At 41.1% G+C, this 24906-nt stretch overlaps 1 protein-coding gene across 1 annotated transcript in view; it reads right to left on the bottom strand.

The window, feature by feature from the left end:
- The window catches only part of UST (uronyl 2-sulfotransferase), a 332908-nt gene that overhangs the window by 113600 nt on the left and 194402 nt on the right, over nucleotides 1-24906 (bottom strand). Inside the window, exons 3-4 of the mRNA XM_003811525.4 lie at nucleotides 22103-22258; nucleotides 9547-9626 (exon numbers count right to left, since the gene is read on the bottom strand). Coding sequence (XP_003811573.4) covers nucleotides 9547-9626; nucleotides 22103-22258 — 236 coding nt within the window. The remainder of the gene's footprint in view (nucleotides 1-9546; nucleotides 9627-22102; nucleotides 22259-24906) is intronic.

The following is a 24906-nucleotide window of genomic DNA, read 5'->3' as shown; positions in this document are numbered from 1 at the left end:
AGAACAAGGTCTTCCCGAGGCAAAGTGATGAGATTGGCTGGATTTGTCTTAATGATTCCTTCTTTTTCTCTTTGAACTGCTTGAAAGCAGTAGCCTTGAGGAGTCCAGGGAGAGTGCCCCAGTCTCTGGGCAGAGGTCATGCTCTGGTGACCTCCTGAGGGGCCTGCAGGGTTCTCTAGCCCTATGGCCTTGTGACCTTCTGAGGAACGTGCCTGGACATTCTGACAGGGGTCAGAAAGAACTAAGAGAAAACAAACCAACAGGACCCCGCTCCTGCCTCTCTCCAGCTGGCAGACTCCATTCACCTTTCAAAACCCAGCCTGGAGTCACATCACATCCCTCAGCAATTAATGCCCAACCCAGGGTCCATGCCTCCCTCCTCTGTGCCCCGGGCCCTCTCTCTTGTACTGTGTGGAAATGTGTGCCTCTCCCATCAGACTGTGGGCCTCCTGCAGCCAGGAACGACATGCTCTAGCTCAGTGTGTGGCACACAGTAGGTGCTCAACAAATGATGACCAAATGAAGAAATGAACATCTGAGTGTGTGCCTCTCAGTTGTTAACGTTTCTTCCCATATCATGGGGCTCTGTTGTCAGAGGAAAGTAATAACAAGCCCCCATCCTTTTCTGTGTATGAATTCATATAATGTTGTTCCTGGTTTATCTGCATTTTTAAAAAGAATCTTCAGAGAGAAGAATCCAAAGGAACAACTCTGAGATAGTGGAATTTCAGGCACCAGGACATATGAATGACACCCTGGAGCCCTTAAATACTACCACATTGGAACACACACACTGCTCATGGGTGAGATTAGCCTTGCAATGCAAATCTTGTTGGTTCTCAGAAATACACATTCATGTAACTGGATGAACAACTAACTGGAGTCCCAGGAGTTAGCTGTGCCAACCACTGGCTAACTACGGTACACACCCCAGATTTATCCCCCTTTTAAAATTAAATTGGGTTTCATATCTATGATAAACAGCAACTAAAGTAATAAAGCTAGGGACTAGGAAGACAAGGCTTGCATACCAAATATGCACCTAATTAGACCCTCAAAATTGCTTCATGCTTTTAAAAACCTCAACTGTTCTTTTATGGTCATGTGAAGAATGACTGCTAGTGCTAGTTAGCAGAAATGCCCAATCATGTGAATCCATGCACAGCGTCCCATCAGGAGATGGCTCTCAGCCTCACCACTGCCATCTTTGATCAATGGCGAGAGAAGTAAGGACTGGGAAGTCTTGATGAGCATGGATGACTTGCTCTTGTTTGCACGTTGCAACCCGATGCAAGACTTCCAGAATAATTTTCCAAAATGGAAGTTTTAGATGGCTTAAGAATGTATTGTCAAGTATCAGATAATATAGTAGGCTCTCTCTAGAAGTTTCTAACTATGACAAACAGGTGTCTTGTATATATCTTCCCCTTTGCAGAAGGCAATAATGGTTGCAGGCTGCCAACCCTCTGTACACACAGCTTCCGCCAAATTGGGAAAATCTGGGGTGACACGTCCGTTATACAGAAGAGGCCAGAATACCACCATGCTACCATCAGGGACCAGAGCATAGCACATGTCCTAGTGCCTGAGTAGGGAAGCAATTTCCCTACCCTCATTCCATCTTCTTTCAGCATCAGTTTCTCCTCTAAGTAATTTAAAACTCTGGTCAGAATTTCTGGCTACTATTTATAAAGTCCCTGGGTCACCTGAACCTTTTGCTCACTCATGATTTCATTTTGGGGCTGAGAATGGTTTGTACCCTACCATCCCATACAGTGATTTTTAAAAGCCTTGAGAGAAGATTCCACAACCTCCCTGTGAAGTCCACTGTATCAGTTGAAAAGTCTTTCTTATACTCAGCCAATATTTAACATTTTCCTTTTATGCACATTTCCTTTTGTTTGAACCATTTGACACAAAGGATTTGCGTCTCCTATGCTTTTACAATGCTTAGCCTTTTCAACTTCAATTTTAATTCTTTTAACTTTTTGTTGTTTCTTTCAAACATTCCTTTGGCTTTTATCTTAAGACTTATTTCCCTTCATTTTATAATCTAAAGCTCTAATTTGATCTTTATGGAGCGCTAAAAAATTGTGGTGACTACGGCTGATCACAGGTTCTAAGTAGTGCATACACTAGAGAGTAGAAGAGTCAGGCCATATTTTGTTTTTTGTTCAACAACACACCCTTTTGTCCTTCAGTCACCACAATTACTCCTGCATCTTTGAAGCTCTCTTTTAAGTCATCCTAAAATAGCAGGCATTACCAATTTCTTCGACATTTGTTGACAGATCCTATTCCCCGACTCTGTAAGCACTCCTCTGGGCTTCCTTTGGACTCTGCAACTGTGTCGTATTTTTTAAATTTTTACTCATTTTTTTTTGATGAGAAGATGAAGCTCTGCAGCAGGGAATAATTTTCTAGGAAGCATAACTGCATGTTTCTCACTCTGAGAGGCATTTCCGAACACCTCATTCTGAGCATTTTCATCAGCATTGGTCCCACACTGCTACCTCAATCAATTAATCAACCCATCGATAATATTAGTCACCTGTTCAACAGCTACACAAAGCACTAGGGTAAAAATCTTAGGTATATTTTCATCAAAATTTGAAAGGCATTCTTCCTGAGGTAATAATTATTGCACATATTAAATCAATACTTAAGACCAGAATTATCCCGGAGAATTAAGACTGTTTTGTACTCCAATTATAGTAGAGATTACTGTGATTGGAATCAGTTTTTGAAAGTATATCCTGTTCTTCTAAGAAATTCTAGTAAAATGTATATATTTGCCCTTTTCATCATTTTAAAGTGTACAATTCAGTGGTATCAAAACATTCACATTGTTGTGAAGTCATCATTATCACCCGTCTCCAAAACGTTTTCACGTTCACAAATGGAAACTCTGCCCATTCAACAAAAAAATCCCTTTTCCTGCTTTCCCCACCCCTGGTAACCACCATTCTGCCAAAAGCCTACCTCCTTTTTAGCCTCTGGCCTGGAAGCAGAGGTTATCTTTGTGCCACTATCTACATTAAAGGGTGAAAAGTACCATAGGCCAGAGGCCCAGGGCTTTGACCCTTGTCAGTGAGGGAGGAAGACACTTTGAAGTGAGAGAAAGGCCATCATGGAAAAGAACAGGACCTTTTGGGGGCAGAGTGAGGAGTGGCTGAGGCGGAGAGGGGTAGAGCTGGCTGTTTATTTTTGAGACGGAGTTTCGCTCTTGTTGCCCAGGCTGGAGTGCAATGGCGTGATCTCGGCTTACTGCAACATCTGCCTCCTGGGTTCAAGCGATTCTCCTGCCACAGTCTCCCAAGTAGTTGGGATTACAGGCGCCCATCACCATGCCCATCTAATTTTTGTATTTTTAGTAGAGATGGGGTTTCGCCGTGTTGGCCAGGCTGGTCTCGAACTCCTGACCTCAAGTGATCCGCCTGCCTCGGCCTCCCAAAGTGCTGGGATTACAGGTGTCAGCCACTGCGCCCAGCCAAGCTGGCTGTTAAAGGGCCCTTTGCTGGAGCCCGTCACAGTAACAAGAGTCCCTGAACGTCCAGTGGGGGCCAGCATGGTGGGGAGGTCTGGCTTCTGTCCTCACACCCCCTGCAGTGGGCACTTCCATCTCCTCTGCCCAGGACTAGACTCCCCCCCGCCCACCATCCATCACAAAACACAAGCAGAAGAGACAGCTGGGCTCTGCTCTCCGGTCTGTCCCAAGGCAGGAGAGATGGAAACATTTGCTGTGAGAAGCTGAGACAAATGGGGAAGGAGGTGGGTAGTTGGGTCAGGGCTCCCACTCACAGAGGAAGATGAATTGACAAGGCATGAAATAAACAGTAAGGAATAATCAGGAAATGAGGGAAAGTCCAGATTATACTCATCCCTGATGGGCCAACACAGCTGGTGGCCCATGCAGCGGCAGAGATCCACTCCCCGTAGAGGGAAAAGCAGAAACATGAGGAAGAAAGTGCCAATTTAGGAAGACGAGTCCAGCCAGGGTTCACAAAGGCAAAACCCAGAGAAAACTCGCACTTGTAAATGGAACTTCTGCGCTGTATTTAAGGAGGCAGAGACGGTGTTAACTGCTAATACCGATTTTTACTTTGGTGCTTTCTTCAGAGTTTGCAGTGTCTGTCAAATGATAAGAGATTTGAAGGGCACAGAATTGAAATGGATCACTTGGCTAAGAAGAATAAAAAAGTCAACATTTACAAATAAGATGTGAAAACCAAATTGACTTGTGGAATTAGCGAAGTCTGATTTGTTTTGTTAAATAATGCCATCAGAGGGCAGAGTTTGTTCACAAAAGTTGATACAAGAAACGCTGTTCACATCAGTAATTGAGACTTCACTTGTAGGGAAGAGAAAAGGTGTCCAAAATGCACCCCCTTGCACATCACACCCCACTGCTTTTCTGGTGATTGACTAATTTTCACACTGTTTGTTTGTTTTTGCAAGTTACTATTGGCACCGGAACCACCATCTGAGATACAGGAGAAGACAGAAATGGAAGCAAAGGAAGGTGAGGGGGTCATGGCAGAGAAAGGAAGAATGATGTGAAAAAAGGATAAGGGAAGTGGTGGCTTGAAATTATTTAGCATATTGGTGTCTCTCATAATGCATTTGGACTATTTTGACAGCATCGGGTTCTGAGGCAAAGCTTCTTAAGGGTTTCCCTGCAAAAGCACATTTGGAAGGGTGAGGGGCATTGTAGATTGCAAAAATATTTATACCCCCCCCAAAAAATAAAAGCTTAGAAAACAAAATTGGGGGCAGGGGACAGATAAATTTGAATTGTAGTCTGTCGCAAGGCTTTCTAGTGTGTGGATCTAAGATAGATTTGGAGGGATGCTGTTGATGTTGGAAAGTTGATCTTTTTCAGAAACTGCTTCTTAAAGTTAACTCTGAAAACTGAAAAAAGATACCTGAAACCATAGTATGCAAATATTAAAAATCCTACCTAAACATCCTAACAAAGAGAAGCACCTTTTAGGCCAAGGTAGTTTTAACTCAATTCTCCAGATAGTCCAGGTGAAAAACATTTGCCTGGCTTGAATTTCTAAGGAGTTCCACAACTGTGTGCAACAGCAACCCAGTGTGCAAGTCAGGAATCCCCACTGAAGCCTGAGATCTCTGCTGAGAGCTCGCTGTGCATAAGTCCCCGGGCAGGAAACCTTCCCTGAGGCAAAACACCTGATCAGTCTGAACCAATTACTTCCCATCTCTGGATTAATAACACTAGATATGGTTCCTTCTAACTCTAAAAAAGGAAAAAGAAGAAACAGGACAAGAAGCCTAGAAGGTGAAAAAAAACGAAGTAGGTCGGCTAGAGAAACACCAAGTGCTCACGGGATCGCATTGTACATGACTCAAGACTGTCTAAATTTCAAGGTAAAAATGCCATCTTTAATGGAATAAAAAAAGAAAGGGCAATTAGCTATGGTATAATGCCTTACCCTTCAAAAGTTCTGACCATTTGTGTGCAAAAAAAGTGTGGGGAGGGAGGCCTGACTTTCATCTTTACAGTCTGCTTGCCAGCAAGTACCATGCGGCATGTTAACGATGTGTGGAGGATTGGAAATATCAACAATAATATTAGGTTGCAGTGTCAGTTCTTCTCATGGGAACCTCATTATCCTGAAACAAGCAATAGGTCTGTCAGCAGCTATAAGGGTAGGTTTCTTAAGATCAGCTTCATTATCTTTATAACTTATCAGTCAAAATACATCTAAAAGTTATTTTTTAAAGTATGTTAATGTCCTTGGCTTTGCATGGTGGCTCACGCCTGTAATCCCAGCACTTGGGAGGCTGAGGTGGGCAAATCACTTGAGGCCATGAGTTTTGAGGCCAGCCTGGCCAACATGGTGAAACCCCGTCTCCACTAAAAATAGAAAAATTAGCCAGGTGTGGTGGTGCATGCCTGTAATTCCAGCTACTCGGGAGGCTGAGGCAGGAGAATCGCTTGAACTGAGGTTACAGTGAGCTGAGATTGCACCGCTGCACTCCAGCCTGGGCGACAGAGTAAGACTCCATCTCAAAAAAAAGTAATGTCAAAGGCCTCTTAAGAAGTTCCAGCTTAGTTGTTTTTCTCTGTCAATTGCATATTGACAGAGAAATTTTCCTTAAATAAAGCTACTCCCTTAAACAATGAAAAGCTGATTTTTTAATGTCCCATGTTCTATGAGTGGAACAATCATAATCTTGTCATATATTAAAGTTCAACTGATCATTCTCTTCATTTTTATGGAAGGCTGGTAGCTAAGGGCCCAGGCCCTGGTATGTGGGTGTGAAGAGAGGAAGAGGTTGCTCCTGGGGAGTCAGTTCTGGCTTTTTATTGAAAGCAGCAAAGCTGGTCAGGCAGTCTCTTGTTATTTCTGCTTAAAACTCTTGACTGCTGTTCCAGTCCAGTCGTGTCCATCCTGGGTTGCACTGCATCCCTTTCAGTTCCTCTTGGCCCTGCTCTTCTGCTGGTCGCTGTGCTGGGAATGCTCTCCCCCTCCACTTGTCTAAAGCTGACCCATCCCTCACCTCCCCGAAGAAACACCTTCCCAGAGTCCTCATCCCACAGGGAAGTTCCTGCTTCCCACCTCCGCTAGGGGAAGCCCTGTGACCACCCTCTCCTTACATCTGTCACACTTTAATGGAAGAAGAACTTAGAGTCTCCCAAAGGCAAGGAAAACATTTAATGTTGACTGCAGAAGTCCCAGTTCTCATGTAGTGTATAGAAGAGAGAAGGTAATCCATAGACATGTGTTTAATTGAGTAAAATAGAACTGAGGGAGGAGAAGCAGAGCCCAGCCCTGTCCTCAAGGTGTTTCCATAGAAACCGAGTCAGGAGCTGGGCAGTGGGCTCAGCCTGAGACGTCTACAGAATTGCCTTTTTAACTGCCACTCTGAATGTATATAGCATCTGATATGTTTTGGCTCCGTGTCCCCACCCAAATCTCATCTTGAATTGTACATCTGTAATTCCCATGTATTGTGGGAGGGACCTGATGGGAGATAATTTGAATCATGGGGTGGTTTCCCCCATACTGTTCTCGTGGTAGCGAATAAGTCTCGCAAGATATGATGGTTTTATCAGGGATTTCCGCTTTTGCATCTTCCTCATTTTCTCTTGCCGCCACCATGTAAGAAGTGCCTTTCAACTCCTGCCGTGATTCTGAGGCCTCCCCAGCCACGTGGAACTGTAAGTCCAATTAAACCTATTTTTCTTCCCAGTCTTGGATATCAGCAGCATGAAAACGGACCAATACAGCATCCTTCTCTCAGAAGGCCTTTCCTTCACAGGTTCAGAGCATCCCTATATGGTAGGGATGACTGAGAACTGTCCTTGTTTTACAGATGGAAAAATAGAAAACAGAGACCCCCAAGAGGTTGAACAGCTTGCTGAGAATCATGACCAGTTGGGAGGCCAGTTCTGACACCAGAGGTCCTGACGGCCAGGCCAGCACTGTTTTCTGTAGACATGGTATCTTCTAAAAGGCATTTATCATTTTTTTTCCTTTCAGAATTAAATGAAGACTAAACTCCTGTACACGTGTTTGTTGGTAGAGGTCATCACAGAATATGGCCACCATACTGTGATCTGCCAACCCAATTAAGATACTGGCCATGGCTTCTAATTTGTGTTTTACACTGTTCAGAGATAAATATTTAAAATTTGTTGCATTGCAATCTGTTTGGTTGTAAAGATTTGACCTATGAAGCAAGAAGTGTTCATGAATGAGGTTTAAGGATGTCAGGGGTGACTCAGAAGGAAACGCTCTAGAACAGCAAGGATCAGGGAAGCAGCGCTTTTCTCTTTGCAAGTCATAAAATACAATGCCTGAAAGAGCTAATAAGCCTTGTTATCTAATCCTGTCTAATAATATGCATGTGGCCTTCTGGAATTAAGAGGCAGGGCACACACCCTGGATAATCCAGTAACAAGCCATTTTATAAATGTGGTTGAAAACACAGTCCTAGCTGCCCAGCACCTGGCCCTGGATTACTGTGGAAAATTTGCAGGAGTCCTGTTACCATCCCAGGAACTCTGGTTATCAGGAAGGCCCAGGAAACTTCAGGGAACACTTGCTTTTAAAGATAAGGCAGCAGCTCCTTTTCTCTGCTTAATAACTTGCTTTACTGAATCTCATTCTTTGCACTTAACTTGCACAGGACCTGCTGCATAGCAGGGAAGTCCTTGGATGGCTGAAATCTTCTTCCAGCCAGGTGGGTTGTCAGGCACCCTGGACCAGAGCAGCAGCTCCTCCAGACCCAGCTCCCTTGGTGCCTCGCCTGCAGGAGCCACTGGGTCAGCACTAACTAGCAGATGTTGCCTGCTGCCCTGGGTCCTTTGGTGCTCTCGTGTGGACCTGCAAGGAACTGTCAACCCCATGTTAAGATGACAGAAGTGCCCGTCAGATGGCTGACAAGGGAGGCCCGGAGGTTCCCAGGCTGGTCTCCAGCAGATCTGCCTCTGGATCCAGTGATCTGTCAGCTATTAGATAGCAGCTGTGTATGCAGACTTGAGCCAGCACAGGGAGAGCAAAACACTGAGGGCCATCAGCAAAGGAGTGAGGCACAGTGACAATCAACCTATGCTAATGAAAGACTGGGGAAGAGGACACTCAGAACCTGAAGCTAGTAATTTAACAAATAGGGAATCTAAACACCTGAATTTGAAGATTTGCATTGTTATCAGAAGACCACAGCTGCTGGAAACAAAAACCAGAATTTTAAATACCTCCCCAGCATCAAACATGTGAGGCTTAGAAAATCAAATGGTTTACAGTCACGCATTGCTTAATGTCAGGGGCACATTCTGAGAAATGCATCATTAGGTGATTTCGTGGTTGTGCAAGCATCATAGAGTACATACACAAACCTCGATGGCACGGCCTACTGCGTATCTATGCTGTAGAGTACAGCCTGTTGCTTCTGGGCTACAAACCTGGACAGCATGTGACTATACTGAATACTGGAGGCAACTGTGACACAATAATAATCATTTGTGTATCTAAACATAGAAAAGATATGGTAAAAATACCATATTATAATCTTATGGATTAATGTATATATGAGGTCTGTCATTGACCAAAATGTCGTGATGTGGCACACGATTGTATTAAAAAGACAGACAGAGGCTGGTACTTTGGATCCTAGAAAATACTCATTACTCTAGCACTAAATTATTTCTAGAGTTCTGTGCAGGTTCAAATTGTACAAAAATGTGCAATAAAATATTTATGCTAAAATACCCATCTCCTGCCTTCTTATTTGTTTCAATACAAAATCTGATTCCTTTTTAAAAAAGAGCTATTAGGTAAAATGGCTTCTCATTAAAAATAATTCCAAGTTTTTATAAGATTTAAGACAGTAGTCTAGGAAGAAATGAAGTTTCTGTTCAAATATTTCAAATTTTGATCCCTCCGTAGCAAAAATAAACGGATTAAAAATGTCTTTTCAAGGGCAATTGCACTGCCTTGTAAATAAAGGTAGATTTCTAAAGTAACTGTTCATTAGAAGAAAATGAAAGAACCATTAAACTGGAAAATGTCTTACCTTGAGAAGTTGAGGAAATGAACATGTCGGGTGAATAAATAGGGTTGTTCGGCAGTACTTATATTTTTAATCAGTTCCATCTATTAAAAAAAGTACAAAATTAGCATATATAGGATCTAATTTACCAAGCCATATTAAGTTAAAGGTTATGTATCCCACTCTTTTTTTTTTTTTTTTTTTTGAGATAGAGTCTCGCTCTGTCGCCCAGGCTGGAGTGCAGTAGCTCGATCTCGGTTCACTGCAAGCTCCGCCTCCCAGGTTCACGCCATTCTCCTGCCTCAGCCTCTCTGAGTAGCTGGAACTACAGGCGCCCGCCACCACGCCCGGCTAATTTTTTGTATTTTTTAGTAGAGACAGGGTTTCACCGTGGTCTCGAACTTCTGACCTCGTGATCCGCCCGCCTCGGCCTCCCAAAGTGCTGGGATTACAAGCGTGAGCCTCCGCGCCTGGCCAATATCCGACTCTTTTTATTCCCACTTATTCCCACTGGACCAGCGGTATAAGTGCAACATTTATCAAGTTTTACATAAGGCTCCTTAGCGAATAAAACAGTGCTATCCAAATTGATAGTCCTGTGTCTCATTTAGTTGATTGTTACCATGAAAGCAACGTGACAGATTAAGTAATTTCGACTGGAGAAATCAGTGTGTTGCTGTACTAAAATGTAAATAAAAGAATGCCTTCTATCCCTTCCTTTAAAGTCAAATCAAGGAAGGAGGTTAGTCATTATCTTATTCTGTAATGATATTATTGGGATATACAAAAATATTGAAACAGGTGCTGCAGAATTTAAAAATGGAATAAAATGAGGTACTACTTCATTCTTGTGCTCCTTGACTATGAAATTTATAAGGAAAATATTCTATAGGAAACACATAAACCCCCAAATGTCTTGGTGTTTTGGTGTGTGGTCATCTGAATTATTTATTTGCAGTTATCAGCAAGGCAAAAAGTAGTTTATATTCATATAAACTAACTTTTATGGCCTTCTGGAACATGTCATGATACAGAAAATGTTTAGTAAAATCTGTTAGAAATTCCAAGCATTCTTATGACTCCCTAACTTTCTGAACTTCTCTTTCCCTAGTTTTTCTGGTTGGCCCCATCAAAATGAACACACTGTGGAATTTTTTAAAAGCACATTGCAGCTTGCTACTTTGGATGAATGTCAGAAGTGCAACATTTCATGTTTTATGAAATAGTTCAAGTTGAAAAACTGGAAACAAAACCAGTCATTCACATGTGAACCGCAGTAGCAACAAGAACAATAAAATAAGAGTCTGGAACTCCAGGTTTGTCTCAAACATGACAGAAAACCCGAGTCTGCCTTGTTCCTTCATGTCTAACACAGGGGCTGACACATATATAAGTGCTCGATAAATATTTGTTCAATGAATTAACTCCAACTAGTACACGCTTTATAGATTATTACACTAGGATCTCAGTGTATAAACCTTGTAATTAGATATTCAAGCTCACAACGATTGAAGGAATGAAATTGAATTTTAAAGGTAAATGACTCGCAGTTCATAAACCCTGTGCTTCTGTTAGTCAGTGGCAGGTATGAGTGAATAATGGTCTGTCTGTCCTCAAGCCTCAGTATAAAAGGAAATTGAATCCTGCCTCTTTATCTACTGTTTATCCTCGACACACCACCTGCAAGTGCTTGTTTTTGGTAGTAAAACTTCCTGCGTGGTCACGTTGTTCATTTTGATTTTTGATGCATTTACTAATGGAATTACTGGTTTGGAGACATAACCATAGGTAATTTATCTCTGAGGGTGCCTGCTTGGAAAAATAACTCTTGACTGTGTGTATGTTTAATGTAAAGACCATTAACGCTTTTATCTCTAGGTTATTTTATTCAGATATTTCTCTGCACACAGAAGAGTCATACAAGAAAGCCCCCTAGTACTGTACAAGAAAACTGGAAGAACAGGTCAGAAGGAAAAACGTTTCTTTCACATATTCCACATTAAATTATATTCTCTAAACACATGTCAATGTGTTAAATTTAATGGAAGAATAGTAGTAGTTAGATTTTGAGAACAGTGTCATAATAGTCATAAAGCTGTCTATTTCAGGAGGAAAAAAATGGATTAGCAGTGACAATGTATAACTCTTTCTAGACGTATCTTTAAACATAGAATCAAGGTACTAATGCTCGTGTTTATTGTATTAGCACAGTGAAGGCAGAGGGTACATTTCAGCTCTCAGCCGGTTTGATCTTCACAAATTCTAAGACTTTCCTTGTTTCTGGCGACAAGCAGTCATATTCTGAACTCGTTGCTGCCATCGCTTGAGGTCTCTTGCCTGGTCCTCCCCCCATGGCCAGCAGCCTGCCTCTTCCTTCACCTAAATCTTATTTGCAGGAGAGGCATCGGGGGTGACAATGGCACCACCTAAAATCACCAGCGAGCCACCTCTCCTCTCCCTGGCTCATGCGGGACCACTCCTGGCCTTTATTCTGATTCCATGGCATAAATTCACTCATCATTCATTGAGTACTTATTAGGCACTGGAGATAAAAACACGAATAAGATGGGTGGGGAGACACATGAAGAAGACAGTGGAATATGTCCTAATGGTGCCCTCAAACTCCACCATGGCCACAAACACACTTAATCCTCACCCATCTTTACTCTTTATCCAGCCTCATCCATCTCTGGACAGTCTGGTTCAGGTTACTGGTGCTCGGCATATTCCCACCTTTGATCCAGCTCTTTCCCGGACTCCCATAATTCAATGGTGTGTTGAGCCATGTGAATTCCACCTGTGCTATTTCCCTCAACTGGCTCTCAGGACCACACATGCTGTGGCCAGCCAAATGAGAGCCCTCCTTGTTCCTTCCTCACACTAAAGCCTGACCAAGTCCAAGCTCCAGTTTAAGTTCCCTCTTTTAGAATGTTCTTCTGCTACTCCTTGTGTGTCTAAATACTAACCACTCTTCACCTCTGGCTAAAATATCTACCCCTCCAAGTAGCCTTTCTGGATAGCCCTTTTCATTCAACATCCTTTGATCTCCCCTCTGTATCAGGCAATGTTGCTCAGGGTTATGGCTATAGAGATGATGGATTTGGTTCTTGCTGTTAGGAAGCTGTCAGAGTCTTGTGGGTGAGGTGGACTAAGAGGCAGGTACAATCATGTGATAACCACCATGAGGTAGATGGTAGATAAGTGAAGCACCTCTCTCTACTTTCAGATGGAGAGGTAATGCTTCCCCAGGGAGGTTTCCCTCAGTAGTCTGGAAGGGCCTAGAGGAGTTAGCCAGGAAAGAAAGGGATTCATGGCATTGCAAATAATGAAGAGCAGATACAAAAGGCAAAACATAAAATGATATGGCACCAAGGAACTGCAAGAGTTCAGTGTGCCAGAGGTGTTCAGTGATCCGAGATGGGATCAGCAAAGTAGCAGGTGAGACTAGAGAATCAGGTAAGAGTCAGGTAATGGAGGGCACTGCAGATCACAGCAGGAATTCTGACATTTATTCTGTGGGTGATCAACAGCCAGAAAAAATTCTTTTTTCCAGATCTGAGGACAGGGTGGAGAATGTGAAGAAGGGTAAGGATTAGATACAGAAGCACAGCCAGGAAGACTGGGCAATAATCCCAACAGCAAATGACAATGGCATGAACTGAGGTCGTGGTTTTCAGTGTGGTCCCCAGACCTGCAGCATCAGCATCACCTGAGACTTGTTAGAAATGCAAATTCTCAGGATCCGCCCCAGGCTTTCTGAATTAGAAGGAACTCTGGGGGAAGGGGTGCCAGCAGTCTGTGTTTTGCCAAGCCTTCCAAGGGATGCTAAGGCACAAAAGTGTGAGAACCACTGAACTAAGTCGATGTAAGTAAGACAGAAGGGGAGGTTCCGGGAGGGTTAAGGAGGTGACTACCTGCCAATGGAAGGGAGGCAGGGCAAGTGGCCAAGAGAGCTTCCTTCCCAGATTCCTGGCTAGGACAACCAAATACGTGATGGTATCCATTCATGGAGATGGGCAATGCTGGGGGAGGAAAAAATTTGGCTGCAGATAAGGGGGGAAATGGGCTTGGTTTTGAACATGACCTTCCATAGCAATGCATCTGAAAATTTTTCAGGACATGCACTTTCTACATTACATTGTAGTTGAGTTTGTGCACGAGTCTGAGCTGAAATGTAAATTCTGTGAGGGTTGGGGGCAGGCTTTATCCCCTAGAAAGCCTACTCAAGGTACTTGGACAGAACATACACCCCACAAATATTTATGAAATGAAGCTATCATCTTTAGAAATCCTTTTTGGAGTCAAGAAATGTATAGTTAACTGAAGACAGAATTATCTAGCACTCAGGCTATGAATTTCGCCTTTCTGAGACAGACCCATATGTTCATTATCCTGGTGTCACATGGAGCAAACAGTCTTACCATTATAACATCCAGGACATAACACCATCAAACAGACTCCCATTTTCTGAGTGCACCAAGGTGCTCTTTATACATATGGTGTCATTTAATCCTCACAAGAACCCCATGAATAAGTATTATTATTATTATTATTATTATTATTATTATTTTGAGACGAAGTCTCTTTTGCCCAGGCTGGAGTGCAGTGGACAAGAAACCCACGGATAAATATTATTATTATTATTTTGAGACAAAGTCTCACTCTGCTACAGGCTGGAGTGCAGTGGACAAGAACCCCACGGATAAGTATTATTATTATTATTATTATTATTATTTTGAGATGAAGTCTCACTCTGCTGCCCAGGCTGGAGTGCAGTGGCGCAATCTTGGCTCACTGCAACCTCCCCCTCCCAGGTTCAAGCGATTCTCCTGCCCCAGCCTCCCGAGTAGCTGGGATTATAGGCACCTGCCACCACGCCCAGCGAATTTTTGTATTTTTAGTAGAGACAGGGTTTCACCATGTTGGTCAGGCTGGTCTTGAACTCCTGACCTCAGGTGATCCACCCGCCTTGGCCTGCCAAAGTGCTAGGATTACAGGTGTGAGCCACCGTGCCCAGCCATGGATAAGTATTATTATCCCTACTGTAGAGGTTAAGAAACTGAGGCACAAAAGGCTGCATTGGTTGCTTAAAGCCTTATCCACACAAGAGGTAAAGCCAGGATTGAAATCCAAGTCTTTCCAAACCCTAAACCCTGTTTTTTATTTACTGGCTGCAATCTATTCACCATTCCCACCGAGATTTGATCTATACATAACCTTTCAAAATGGAAGGAACAGATTGGTTAGCACAAAAGTCTGAAGAACAAAGAAGGTTTATGGAATATAAATTTTCTTCTTTTCTTGTGATGTGCTGAAAATTTGAAAGAAAGTTCTAACAGACGGAAAAGCATTATGAAATAATACAAAAATAAAAGCTTTAAAATGCCAGAGATAATACTTTTTAAAAGTTCTAGGTGGGAAAACTGAGTATATATCCTAACAAGAACAGAAAATTAATTTTAAATACTAAAAAAGATAACTATGTAATGAAAGATATCTAAAAGAAAAAAATCAGATCACAGCATATCAGTAAGTAATTCCTAATCTTTTGCTTTCAACCTGACTGGCTGGGATGGTGCAGCAGAAAATCTTTACCTGCAGTTCTACCAACACAGTCAGACTTTGCTCCTGACTTCTTGGCAAATATTTGTCAGCAGAGGCGGTATCTAACCCTACGTGGTTCATAAGTGAATTCTGTGTCACTCATGAACACCTAGACGTCTTATAATTTTGCAAAGCATTTTACAGAAAGGACATGTTTTTAACATATCAAAGCAAAATAAGGAGTAGCTCACAGGAAGAGCCTTGGCCCTTGAACCTCAGAGCCTGGGAAGATGGCTGGAGGCTCCGGTGACCCTTCCCACTTCCCACAGTATGGGGTAGCCCTTGTAAGCAGGAGGCAGGATGGCCTGCGGGAAGCAGTCAGCGCAACACACGCCTGCAATGAAGAAGAAGTCCACCAGGGGGAGCAATGACATGATCAACGCAAAGAGCCTGGGTCTCAATTACAGAGAAAATCTCATGGCTGCAACTGGAAGGAAAGGAAAAACTTATTTTATTTTTGCAGGCCTTGCTGCTTCTTCCTTGTTTTTCTTTTTTTTTTTCCACCAAGTTTCTATTAGCGGACTCAGTTTCTGTCTGTAGGGCTCCAAGACTAGACGTCTGCAGGGCTGTGTGAACTAATCCCTGTGGCGTGGAAAGGGACCAGGCTCCTCTCTTTGGTTTGACTCTAAGGTCCAGTTGGAGCACTCTCATGCCTGTGGACACTGTCCCCACTCCTATAAAGTCGGGAAGTTCTGACGGTCATTCTAAGCGAGGCTTTTCCAAAACATGTCAAGCCAGAGAAAGGTTCCTGGGATAAAGAGAGAGGCTCATGAGGAGACAACACTTCATAAATCTTCAGGGACGCATGGAGTCTTCAGGGGTTTGAGAGAGTCTCAGGTGACAGCGGGATTTTCCTAGCGTAGTAAAGGATTCACTTCAATAAAAGGAAAACTTTCTAATAATCAGAGGCTTTTGTGAAATCATTCCTTGCTAGGGCTGTGCGTGAGGACCTCTTCGGGAGTTTTTCCCCTGCAAAATACAAATGACTTTGGCTCTGCCTTTACAAGTTTAGCTCTGTATTTTGCAGTGGGACCTGAATACACATATTGTGAGAACGCTCCCCAGCAGATTTTGGTGCCTATCGTGATTAAGAACAATTTTTTATTAACCCATGTATGCCTAGTGTTCCATTATTGGAACGCTAAGCATGTGGGAGTTATTTACATCCTACTGCTCAAGGTCATTGCCAAGGTCTGATTGCAAAAATTTAAAAAAATTGCTACCTCAGGCATAAATGGAATAGCTTCCCACTGTCTACAGAAGAAAGTTCCAACTCTGAAGCCCAGCATTTAAAGTTCGGGATTTGACCCCCGTTTGCTTTCAAGTCTTATTCTTCCACATTATTCTTAATTTACACTATATTTTAACCAGATTCCTGTACATACTTATTCCTCCTTCTAACATGGGGCAATAATGCTTTCCTAACAATGTTGCCTCGAGGATTAGAAATAGGGTGCACTAATATCTAGTGGGCTGTCTGGGGTTTAATACGCACATTAATACTAGGTTCTCAATAAATATTCATCAAAGTGAATGAACAAAAAACAGAGAAATCTGCTGTAAAAATGAATGAGTGCACCTTTTTTTTTTTTTTTTTTTTTTTTTGAGATGGAGTCTCACTCTGTCACCCAGGCTAGAGTGCAGTGGCGCAATCTCGGCTCACTGCAAGCTCTGCCTCCCAGGTTCAGGCCATTCTCCTGCCTCAGCCTCCCAAGTAGCTGGGACTACAGGCACCCGCCACCATGCCTGGCTAATTTTTTGTATTTTGTTTAGTAGAGACAGGGTTTCACCATGTTAGCCAGGATGGTCTCGATCTCCTGACCTCGTGATCCGCCCGCCTTCGCCTCCCAAAGTGCTGAGATTACAGGTATGAGCCACCACACCCGCCTTTTTTTTTTTTTTTTTTTTGAGATGGAGTCTTGCTCTGTCGCCCAGGCTGGAGTGCAGTCGTGCAACCTCGGCTCACTGCAACCTCTGCCTCCTGGGTTCAAGTGATTCTCTTCCCTCAGCCTCCTGAGTAGCTGGGATTACACGCATGCACCACCACGCCCGTCTAATTTTTGTGTATTTAGTAGAGACAGGGTTTCACCATGTTGGCCAGGCTGGTCTCGAACTCCTGACCTCAGGTGATCCAGCCGCCTCGGCCTCCCAAAGTGCTGGGATTACAGGCGTGAGCCACCATGCCTGGCCCACCTTCTTGATTAAACAGAGGCCCGATTAACCATGCCTTAGGGATCCCTGTAGCCTGCAGACTTTTACAAACTTAACATGATTTTTTTAGGTGAGTTGGGTTTTTTCCCCCTAAGTCTCACTGCTTTCTAGCCACCATTCAGACTTGAAACTTGCAGGAGGCAAGAGCAGCAGGAGAGGGAAGTTTAAAATATTGTAAGGAAATAGTGTTTTGATAAAGAAGCTAAAGCTATCTAGGGCACATGGGCATAGGATCTCTCTCTCCTCCACCCTTTATATAACTCTTCAAGGTTTTAATAATTTGAATAGCTGTTGGAGGGTCAGAACAGATGTTACGTTTATAGTGATATAGTAGCCTTTACTGTTACAACTGGTGGGAGGATGTGGACTTGCCTAGTATTTCACAGACAATGAACTGGAGTTCTGCAGAATGCAAATGAGTCACAAACACTCATTAAGACTCCCCTGAACAATGAAGACTGCAAAAACGCTAGGTGAAATCCAGGCAAACAGTTTGTTTGCAGTTTTGTTTTTAATTTTCGAAGTCTTCAAAATGCGAATAATCATTGTGAATTGATTCATTCGGGACAAGGCACGCAACATTTACCAAATTTATTGAACCATAATATTTTTTTTCTTTCAATGTCTTAGAGGACTAGGATTCTCAGGAACATACCTAGGGCAATGCTGGTATGATGATTTCGACAGAGCTTCTTAACCCTGGCTGCATCATAAAATCTCTTGTGACACTTCATTAAAGAAAAAGTTTTCTGGGCTCTACCCCAGAATCTCCAGGAGAAGGGCCACTGCAACTCTAGGTTTTAAAAGGCTCTGCTGAGATTCTGCTGTCCAGCCAGAGGAGATAAACACTGCATGATGAGAATGGCTTTTGGACTAAGGAAGGCCTAGGTTCAAGGCCAAGAGCCACTGATAGTCATTACAATGTATTTGGAAAGTTACAATCTGATTGTCTTAGGTGTCTCACCCATAAAACAGGGAATCATACCCACTCAGTAGTAAATTTTTAGGTCCAAAAAGTTCAATGAAACAATGAAGAAAAGCAATGCATGTTGTAGGTGCTGTATCCAACACGTAATCCTCAGTTTCAACAGAAATAGAAATAGTAAAATTATGTGCCTTCTCAATATGCTGGTAACTTTTGCTTTTCTTTAAAGAGAATGAAAGTAATTATGGATTCTCATAGTTGTAATACACCTGCAGCACTCTGACCTTTCTTGTATTTAGAGCAATGCTCAGAAAGATGGTGTCACGTCTTAACCAAAGATGGTTATGTGTTTTTTTGGCAATCACATGCCATGTCTTCTGGGGAAAAAAATTCCCTATTTTTCAAAGCTGTATATAATCTCCATTTTTCAAGAGATAATTTAAGCCAGCTTAAGACCTGAAATCTAGTTTTAGAGCATAAATGCAGTGATGTCATCACAGGTTTGCATGATGAGCTGTGCGAAAGTCCAACACTTGCCCAGCAGCCATTGCCCATGCTCTGCTGTTGAGGCGACATTTCCCAAAATATGAACTTCAAAGGTATTTCTATTTCTATAAGGACAGATGTAGTGGGATTTTTATAGGCATTCTAACATTTGGTGTCTTCACACTCCGTTTCCTTTTTAATAATCCCTTCAGTGTCTTGTTCCATTTAATAGATTTAAAAAATTTAGCTGTGTGTGTGTATGTGTGTGTGTGTGTGTGTGTGTGTGTGTATGATCACAACTACCCTCCAGAGAGCAATGCATGTGTGAATTTGACTGTGGCCCAGAGAGGTGCCTTTTTGTATGAATGAATAGATAATCTGGTCTTAGAAATGGATAATATTCCAAAGTTCATTTGTAAGTCAGTAGTTTGAAACTTGGAGCACATTTTCTCATAAAAGAAATTCTCTACATGGTGGATAAAGTCCCAGGCCAGCCCACAAGAGCCTGTTTAAGTCATACTGCACCTGAAGTGGAATTGTTATTAACTCTAGAGGACAATGATTCTATGGGAACAAATTTTCAGAATTCTACCATTTATAGGTGGGAACAACTGACTACAATTTCCACTAGTCTTCTAAACCATTTCCCCCTTCATTCCTCTAATAAATTACCAAAAAAGGAGCTATTCATACCACAAATTATTTCTTGAATATATATTAAAATAATATTTTTTCTGTTTATGCACGTTGAAACTTTAATAAAAGCAATACAAGGACAAAAAAAGTGTTTCTCTAAATGTTGTTGAACTTCAAACTGGGTTTCTTGTCCTTTTATTTCCTGGCTTCTCTCTCTGCATGCCAGAGCCAGATGGCTGCGGAGAGGTAATAGTTACTGTTATTATGTTTGTTTTCACATTAAAATTATATATTTGTTTTTTCTACCTTATCTTTACCTTTGCCATGCGTTTTTAAAACTGCCTTACAATTTAATAGAAATCTGGAATAATGAAGTAATGAAATATATTCTAGGTCACTTTGACCACAGGAATCAGAAATGTTTCAACTACACAATACACAGATTATGCTAGAAGTTGTACAAATATATCACAGAATCACAGGGCTGGAAAGAATCTTAAAAGACTGTCTAGTCTCTTCTCTGGCTTCCAGACAAGCCAACCATTCCAAACAGATGAGAGTTAGCCTATATTTTAGAAGAGAAGGATGACTTCGCCTTTAACCCTTTCTGGATCTAACAATCTACACATTGTTAGTAAATTGCTGTTAATTTTTATTCTAAATTATTCCATTCATAGCTACAAGTGTATTTTACTTTTTCATGTTTGCTCCTCATAGGAAACAAACTAGGTTGATCTCTATAAAATCCCAAGGCACATGTAAATACTGTACTTTGTGTTCTTTCTTCTAACAATTCCTGAACATCCCAATGTCTAATCCTTGAGTTACTTTTGTCCTGCTCTCTGCGGGTAGTTTGTTGTCTCTCCTGCAGTGGGAACTAAAATCTAGCAACTGTGTTTTATGAGGCATCTGGGAACTGAGTATGATGATATTATATTTAAGTGTAATCCTATAGATAAGCAGGCCATAAGAGTTAGATTCAAAAGAACACCAAATTTAATAATTATAATAAAATCGCAATAATGTATTTATTTATAATTCCTTTCTTTCAGGCAGTTAAAAAGGCATCACCAGCCTAATCACATTAGCTCTTCAATCAAGTAAGGTAATCAAAGAGAACCTGCCCATACTATACAATCTTATACATAAAATGCAATATCCTTAAATGCCACCAAAGATCATTCTTTTCTATGGAGACCCTAATATGGAACCTACAAGGTATAACCTTAAAATATTGTTTGCTGATTGGTAATGACTCTTTAACTATTCGTGCTGGTAATGGCTATTTAAACTTGATACTGAGTGATTTTTTAATGGAAGTTTGCAAAGGAGTGGGCAATTTGATCTCTGTATTATAAAAGACACAAAACATAGTGGCTTTAGAACAAGTATGGTTGGCTATGTTACTGTCTTAAAACAGTTCTACTTTCCCCCAAGATAAAATGGAAATACACAATTGGTAAATTAAGAATGAGATTCCCTCTGTTTGTGAGGTTCTGAATGTCTCAAAGCTGGAGATTATGTCCAAAGAAAATGGACATGGATGGAAATTTATTTATTTATTTTATTTACTTATTTATTTATTATTTATTTATTGAGACAAAGTCTCGCTCTGTCTCAAGGCTGGAGTGCAGTGGTGCAATCTTGACTCACTGCAACCTCTGCCTCCCGGGTTCAAGTGATTCTCCTGCCTCAGCCTCCCAATTAGCTGGGACTATAGGCACGTGCCACCATGCCCAGCTAATTTTTTTGTATTTTTAGTAGAGACGCGGTTTCACCATGTTGGCCAGGATAGTCGCGATCCTGGCCTTGATCTCGATCCTCGGGCTCCCAAAGTGCTGGGATTACAGGCATGAGGAAATTTTTATAATGATGATCTCAACCTGATAGTGAGCCATGTTCCTTGTTTCTTCCCAACATGCAGGTACCACTCATTGGGTGGCTGCTCATCCTATGTATGTAAGGGGACAGAAGCCAGTTTCTGAGACCAGGATGACAAACCCAACTCTGTAAAATGACCATGAGAACACTCTATCTGACTTTTCTACATTAGCAAAGGACCCCCACAGAGACTGTTGCCCTTACCTCTATACAGGTTTGCAAAGTAAACCTTCATAGCTTCTTGGTAGAGGACAGCACTCCCATCCTACCATCAGCACGTCCACTTGTACAGCTCAGCTACACTAGGGCAAAACTGCTCCTGTGAAGTGGGGTCATTCTTTTCCTACCACTGAACATTCCAAATGCTGCTCTCAAAGCCTAAGATCCTCTGAGTTTCCCATAGCAGGAAGCTCATGTCCCTCATCAACCAATACAACCATAAAGATCCTGGACATTGGTGAGAAAATGAAGAGGGAAGAATATTAAAATAAAATCTTCTCATTTTGATGGTGAAGATGTCAGCATTATTTATAGCTTGGTGGTGTGACCCTTTGAGATGTATATATTGCTAATTTTAGCTAACTAGACAAGGGCAAGTACATACAGTCCTTCATCAGTCCTAATGGAAGTATCCCTTCATGGAAATTCCCTGGTTTATAGAGTTCTTATGGAACCCTTAACTTAAATTTCCTTCCACATTCTGGCAAAAATACAGCATGAAATCAAAACTCTGGTATTCACTCATCAGGAGTCTGAAGGATGACCTGTAAGGCACCCACTAGTTATGCAAATGAGCTGAAGCAAAACACAATTTAACAATGTGCAAAGTCAACTTACTTGTTCATTTTTAGTAAGCCTGGTTTTGTTGTGAATGTCTGATGTGACCAAATTAAATCCGTGTTTCTCCGACAAGATTCTCAGAAGCAAGACCACAGTACGGCTCCCACACTTGCCTACTCTGTTGTACACCACCTGGCTTGGGAAAGGTAGTACCTGGGAAAAAAACCAAGAGAACAAACATGAAACGTCTGTATGGAAATACTTAGGATTCTTCCCTCAATTTCAGAACAATAACTGTTGCATATAATAAATCTGAGTGAAAAAGGCCTATAATCAGATTAATAAAAAGGATGTATATCAGTTCATCAGAAGTGATAAACTATATTTATCTTCATGATATAACAAGAGAAATGTTGGTCTTCTTAACTCTCTGCACTGATGAAATTTCAGGCAGTCTCTAAGATTGATTATCAAACTTGTTTTGTTTCTTTTTAAAAACAAAATACATAAATATGTTCCTTAATGAGAATATTTTTTGCAATTATGCTTTATCAGAACAACTTAATTTATAGAGTGATCAAGAAGTGGAGTGGAATTCCAGATCTCTTAAAATGCAATAATAGAAAGACAATTTGTAAATGGATGATGGATTTGAATAGATATTTCTCCAAAGAAAATATACAAATGGCCAACAAGCACATGAAAAAATGCTCAACATCATTAGTCATAGGGAAATGGAAATCAAAATCACAACGAGATACCACTTCACAGCAATGAGGATGGGTATAATAAACAACCAAGAAGACAGTAACAGGTCAGGAGTGGAGTGGAATTGCTGGATCATATGGTAACCGTAGGTTTAATTTTTTGAAGGACTGCTAAACCATTTTCAATACAGCTATACTATTTTATATTCCTACCAACAACATATGAGGGTTCCAATTTCTGCACATCCTTGCCAACACTTGTTATTGATATATATGTATTTTTTTATTTTTTTAGACAGGGTCTCACTCTTCTGCCCAGGCTGGAGTGCAGTGGCATGATCCTGGGCTCACCAACCTCCGTCTCCCGGGCTCATGCGATCCTCCCACCTTAGCTTCCCGAGTAGCTGGGACTACAGGCACACACCACCATGACTGGCTAATTTTTGTAATTTTTTTTTTTGGTAGAGACAGGGTTTCACCATGTTGCCCAAGCTGGTCTCAAACTCCTGAACTCAAGCAATCTGCTGGCCTCGGCCTCCCAAAGTGCTGGGATTACAGGCATGAGCCACCACGCCTGACCTGTTACTGTCTTTTTGGTTGTTTATTATACCCATCCTCGTTGCTGTGAAGTGATATCTCGTTGTGATTTTGATTTGCATTTCCCTGTGACTAATGATGTTGAGCATTTTTTCATGTGCTTATTGGCCATTTGTATATTTTCTTTGGAGAAATGTCTATTCAAATCCATCATCCATTTACAAATTGTCTTTTTATTATTGCATTTTAAGAGTTCCGTATATATATTCTGGATTTGCAAATACATAATCTACAAATATTTTCTCCCATCCTGTAAGTTGTCTTTTCATTTTCTTTATGGTGTCCTTTGAAGCACAGAAGTTTTTCATTTTGACTGAGTCCAATTTATCTAAATTTTCTCTGGTTGTTTTGGTTTTGGTGTCATATCTAAGAAACTATTGCCTAATCTAAGATCGTAAAGATACACATTTATGTTTCCTCCTGAGAGTTTTATAGCTTTATTTCTAACATTTAGGTATTTGATCCATTTTAAGCTACTTTTGTGTGTGGTGTGAGTTAGTTGTCTAACTTCATTCTTCTGCATGCAAATATCCGAATGTCACAGCACCATTTGTTGAAAAGACTCCTCTTTCTATTCTTTCCCCACTTAGCTGTTTAGTACCCTTGTCAAAAATTCACTAACCGTAAGTGTATTTGGGGTCATTATTATTTCTGGATTCTCAATTCTATTCCCTTAATCTATATGTTTATACCCATGTCAGTACCACACAGTCTTATTATAGCTTTGTTCTAAGTTTTGAAATTGGGAAGGGAAGGGTAAGTCCCTCCAACTTTGTTCTTCTTTTTCAAGATTGTTTTTGGCTACTCTGTGTCCTTTGCATTTCCATGTGAACTTTAGGGTCAGCTTGCTAATATCTGCCCAAAAAAGTAGTTGAGATTATGATAAGGACTGCATTGAATCTGTAGATAAATTTGATTACGACAGCCACCTTAACAATATTGTCTTCCAATCCATGAACATGGATGTCTTCCTATTTATTTAGTTCTCCTTTAATTCGTTTGATGTTTTGTTGGTTTCATTGCTCATGCCTTATACTGCTGTTGTTGAATTTATTCTTTTTGATGTCATTATAAATAGAATTCTTCTCTTAGTTTCATTTTGGACTGACTGGTAAAAATACAATTTTTTTTTGTATTGGTAAAAATACAAAAATACTGATTTTTCTATATTGATCTTATATTGCACAATCTTGCTGAACTCATTTATTAATTCCAATAGTTTTTTTGTGTGGATTCTTTAGGATTTTCTATAATAAGATCATGCTATGTGCAAACAGAGAAGTTTTACTTCTTCCTTTCCAATATGAATGTCTTTCCTTTCTTTTTCCTTTCTAATTGCCTAGTGGACAATGATTTTTATATACTATTATCTACTTCTTATCTTGATATACTACTGTTTATTTTGATACAATATTATATACTATTTATACTATTATCTACTTTATTATACACTTTTCATAGCTATTATGAAAAGCATCTATGATTAATCATTTTTATCTGCAATAAAGATATTTCTCCATTTTGAATGCTCAGCATTGATCAACAACTGACAATAAT

This window comes from Pan paniscus, chromosome 5 (genome assembly GCF_029289425.2).
Source record: "Pan paniscus chromosome 5, NHGRI_mPanPan1-v2.0_pri, whole genome shotgun sequence".
NCBI lineage: Eukaryota > Metazoa > Chordata > Mammalia > Primates > Hominidae > Pan > Pan paniscus.
The sequence above is the reverse complement of the archived record's forward strand: the minus strand, read 5'-3'. Positions and strand labels throughout refer to the sequence as shown.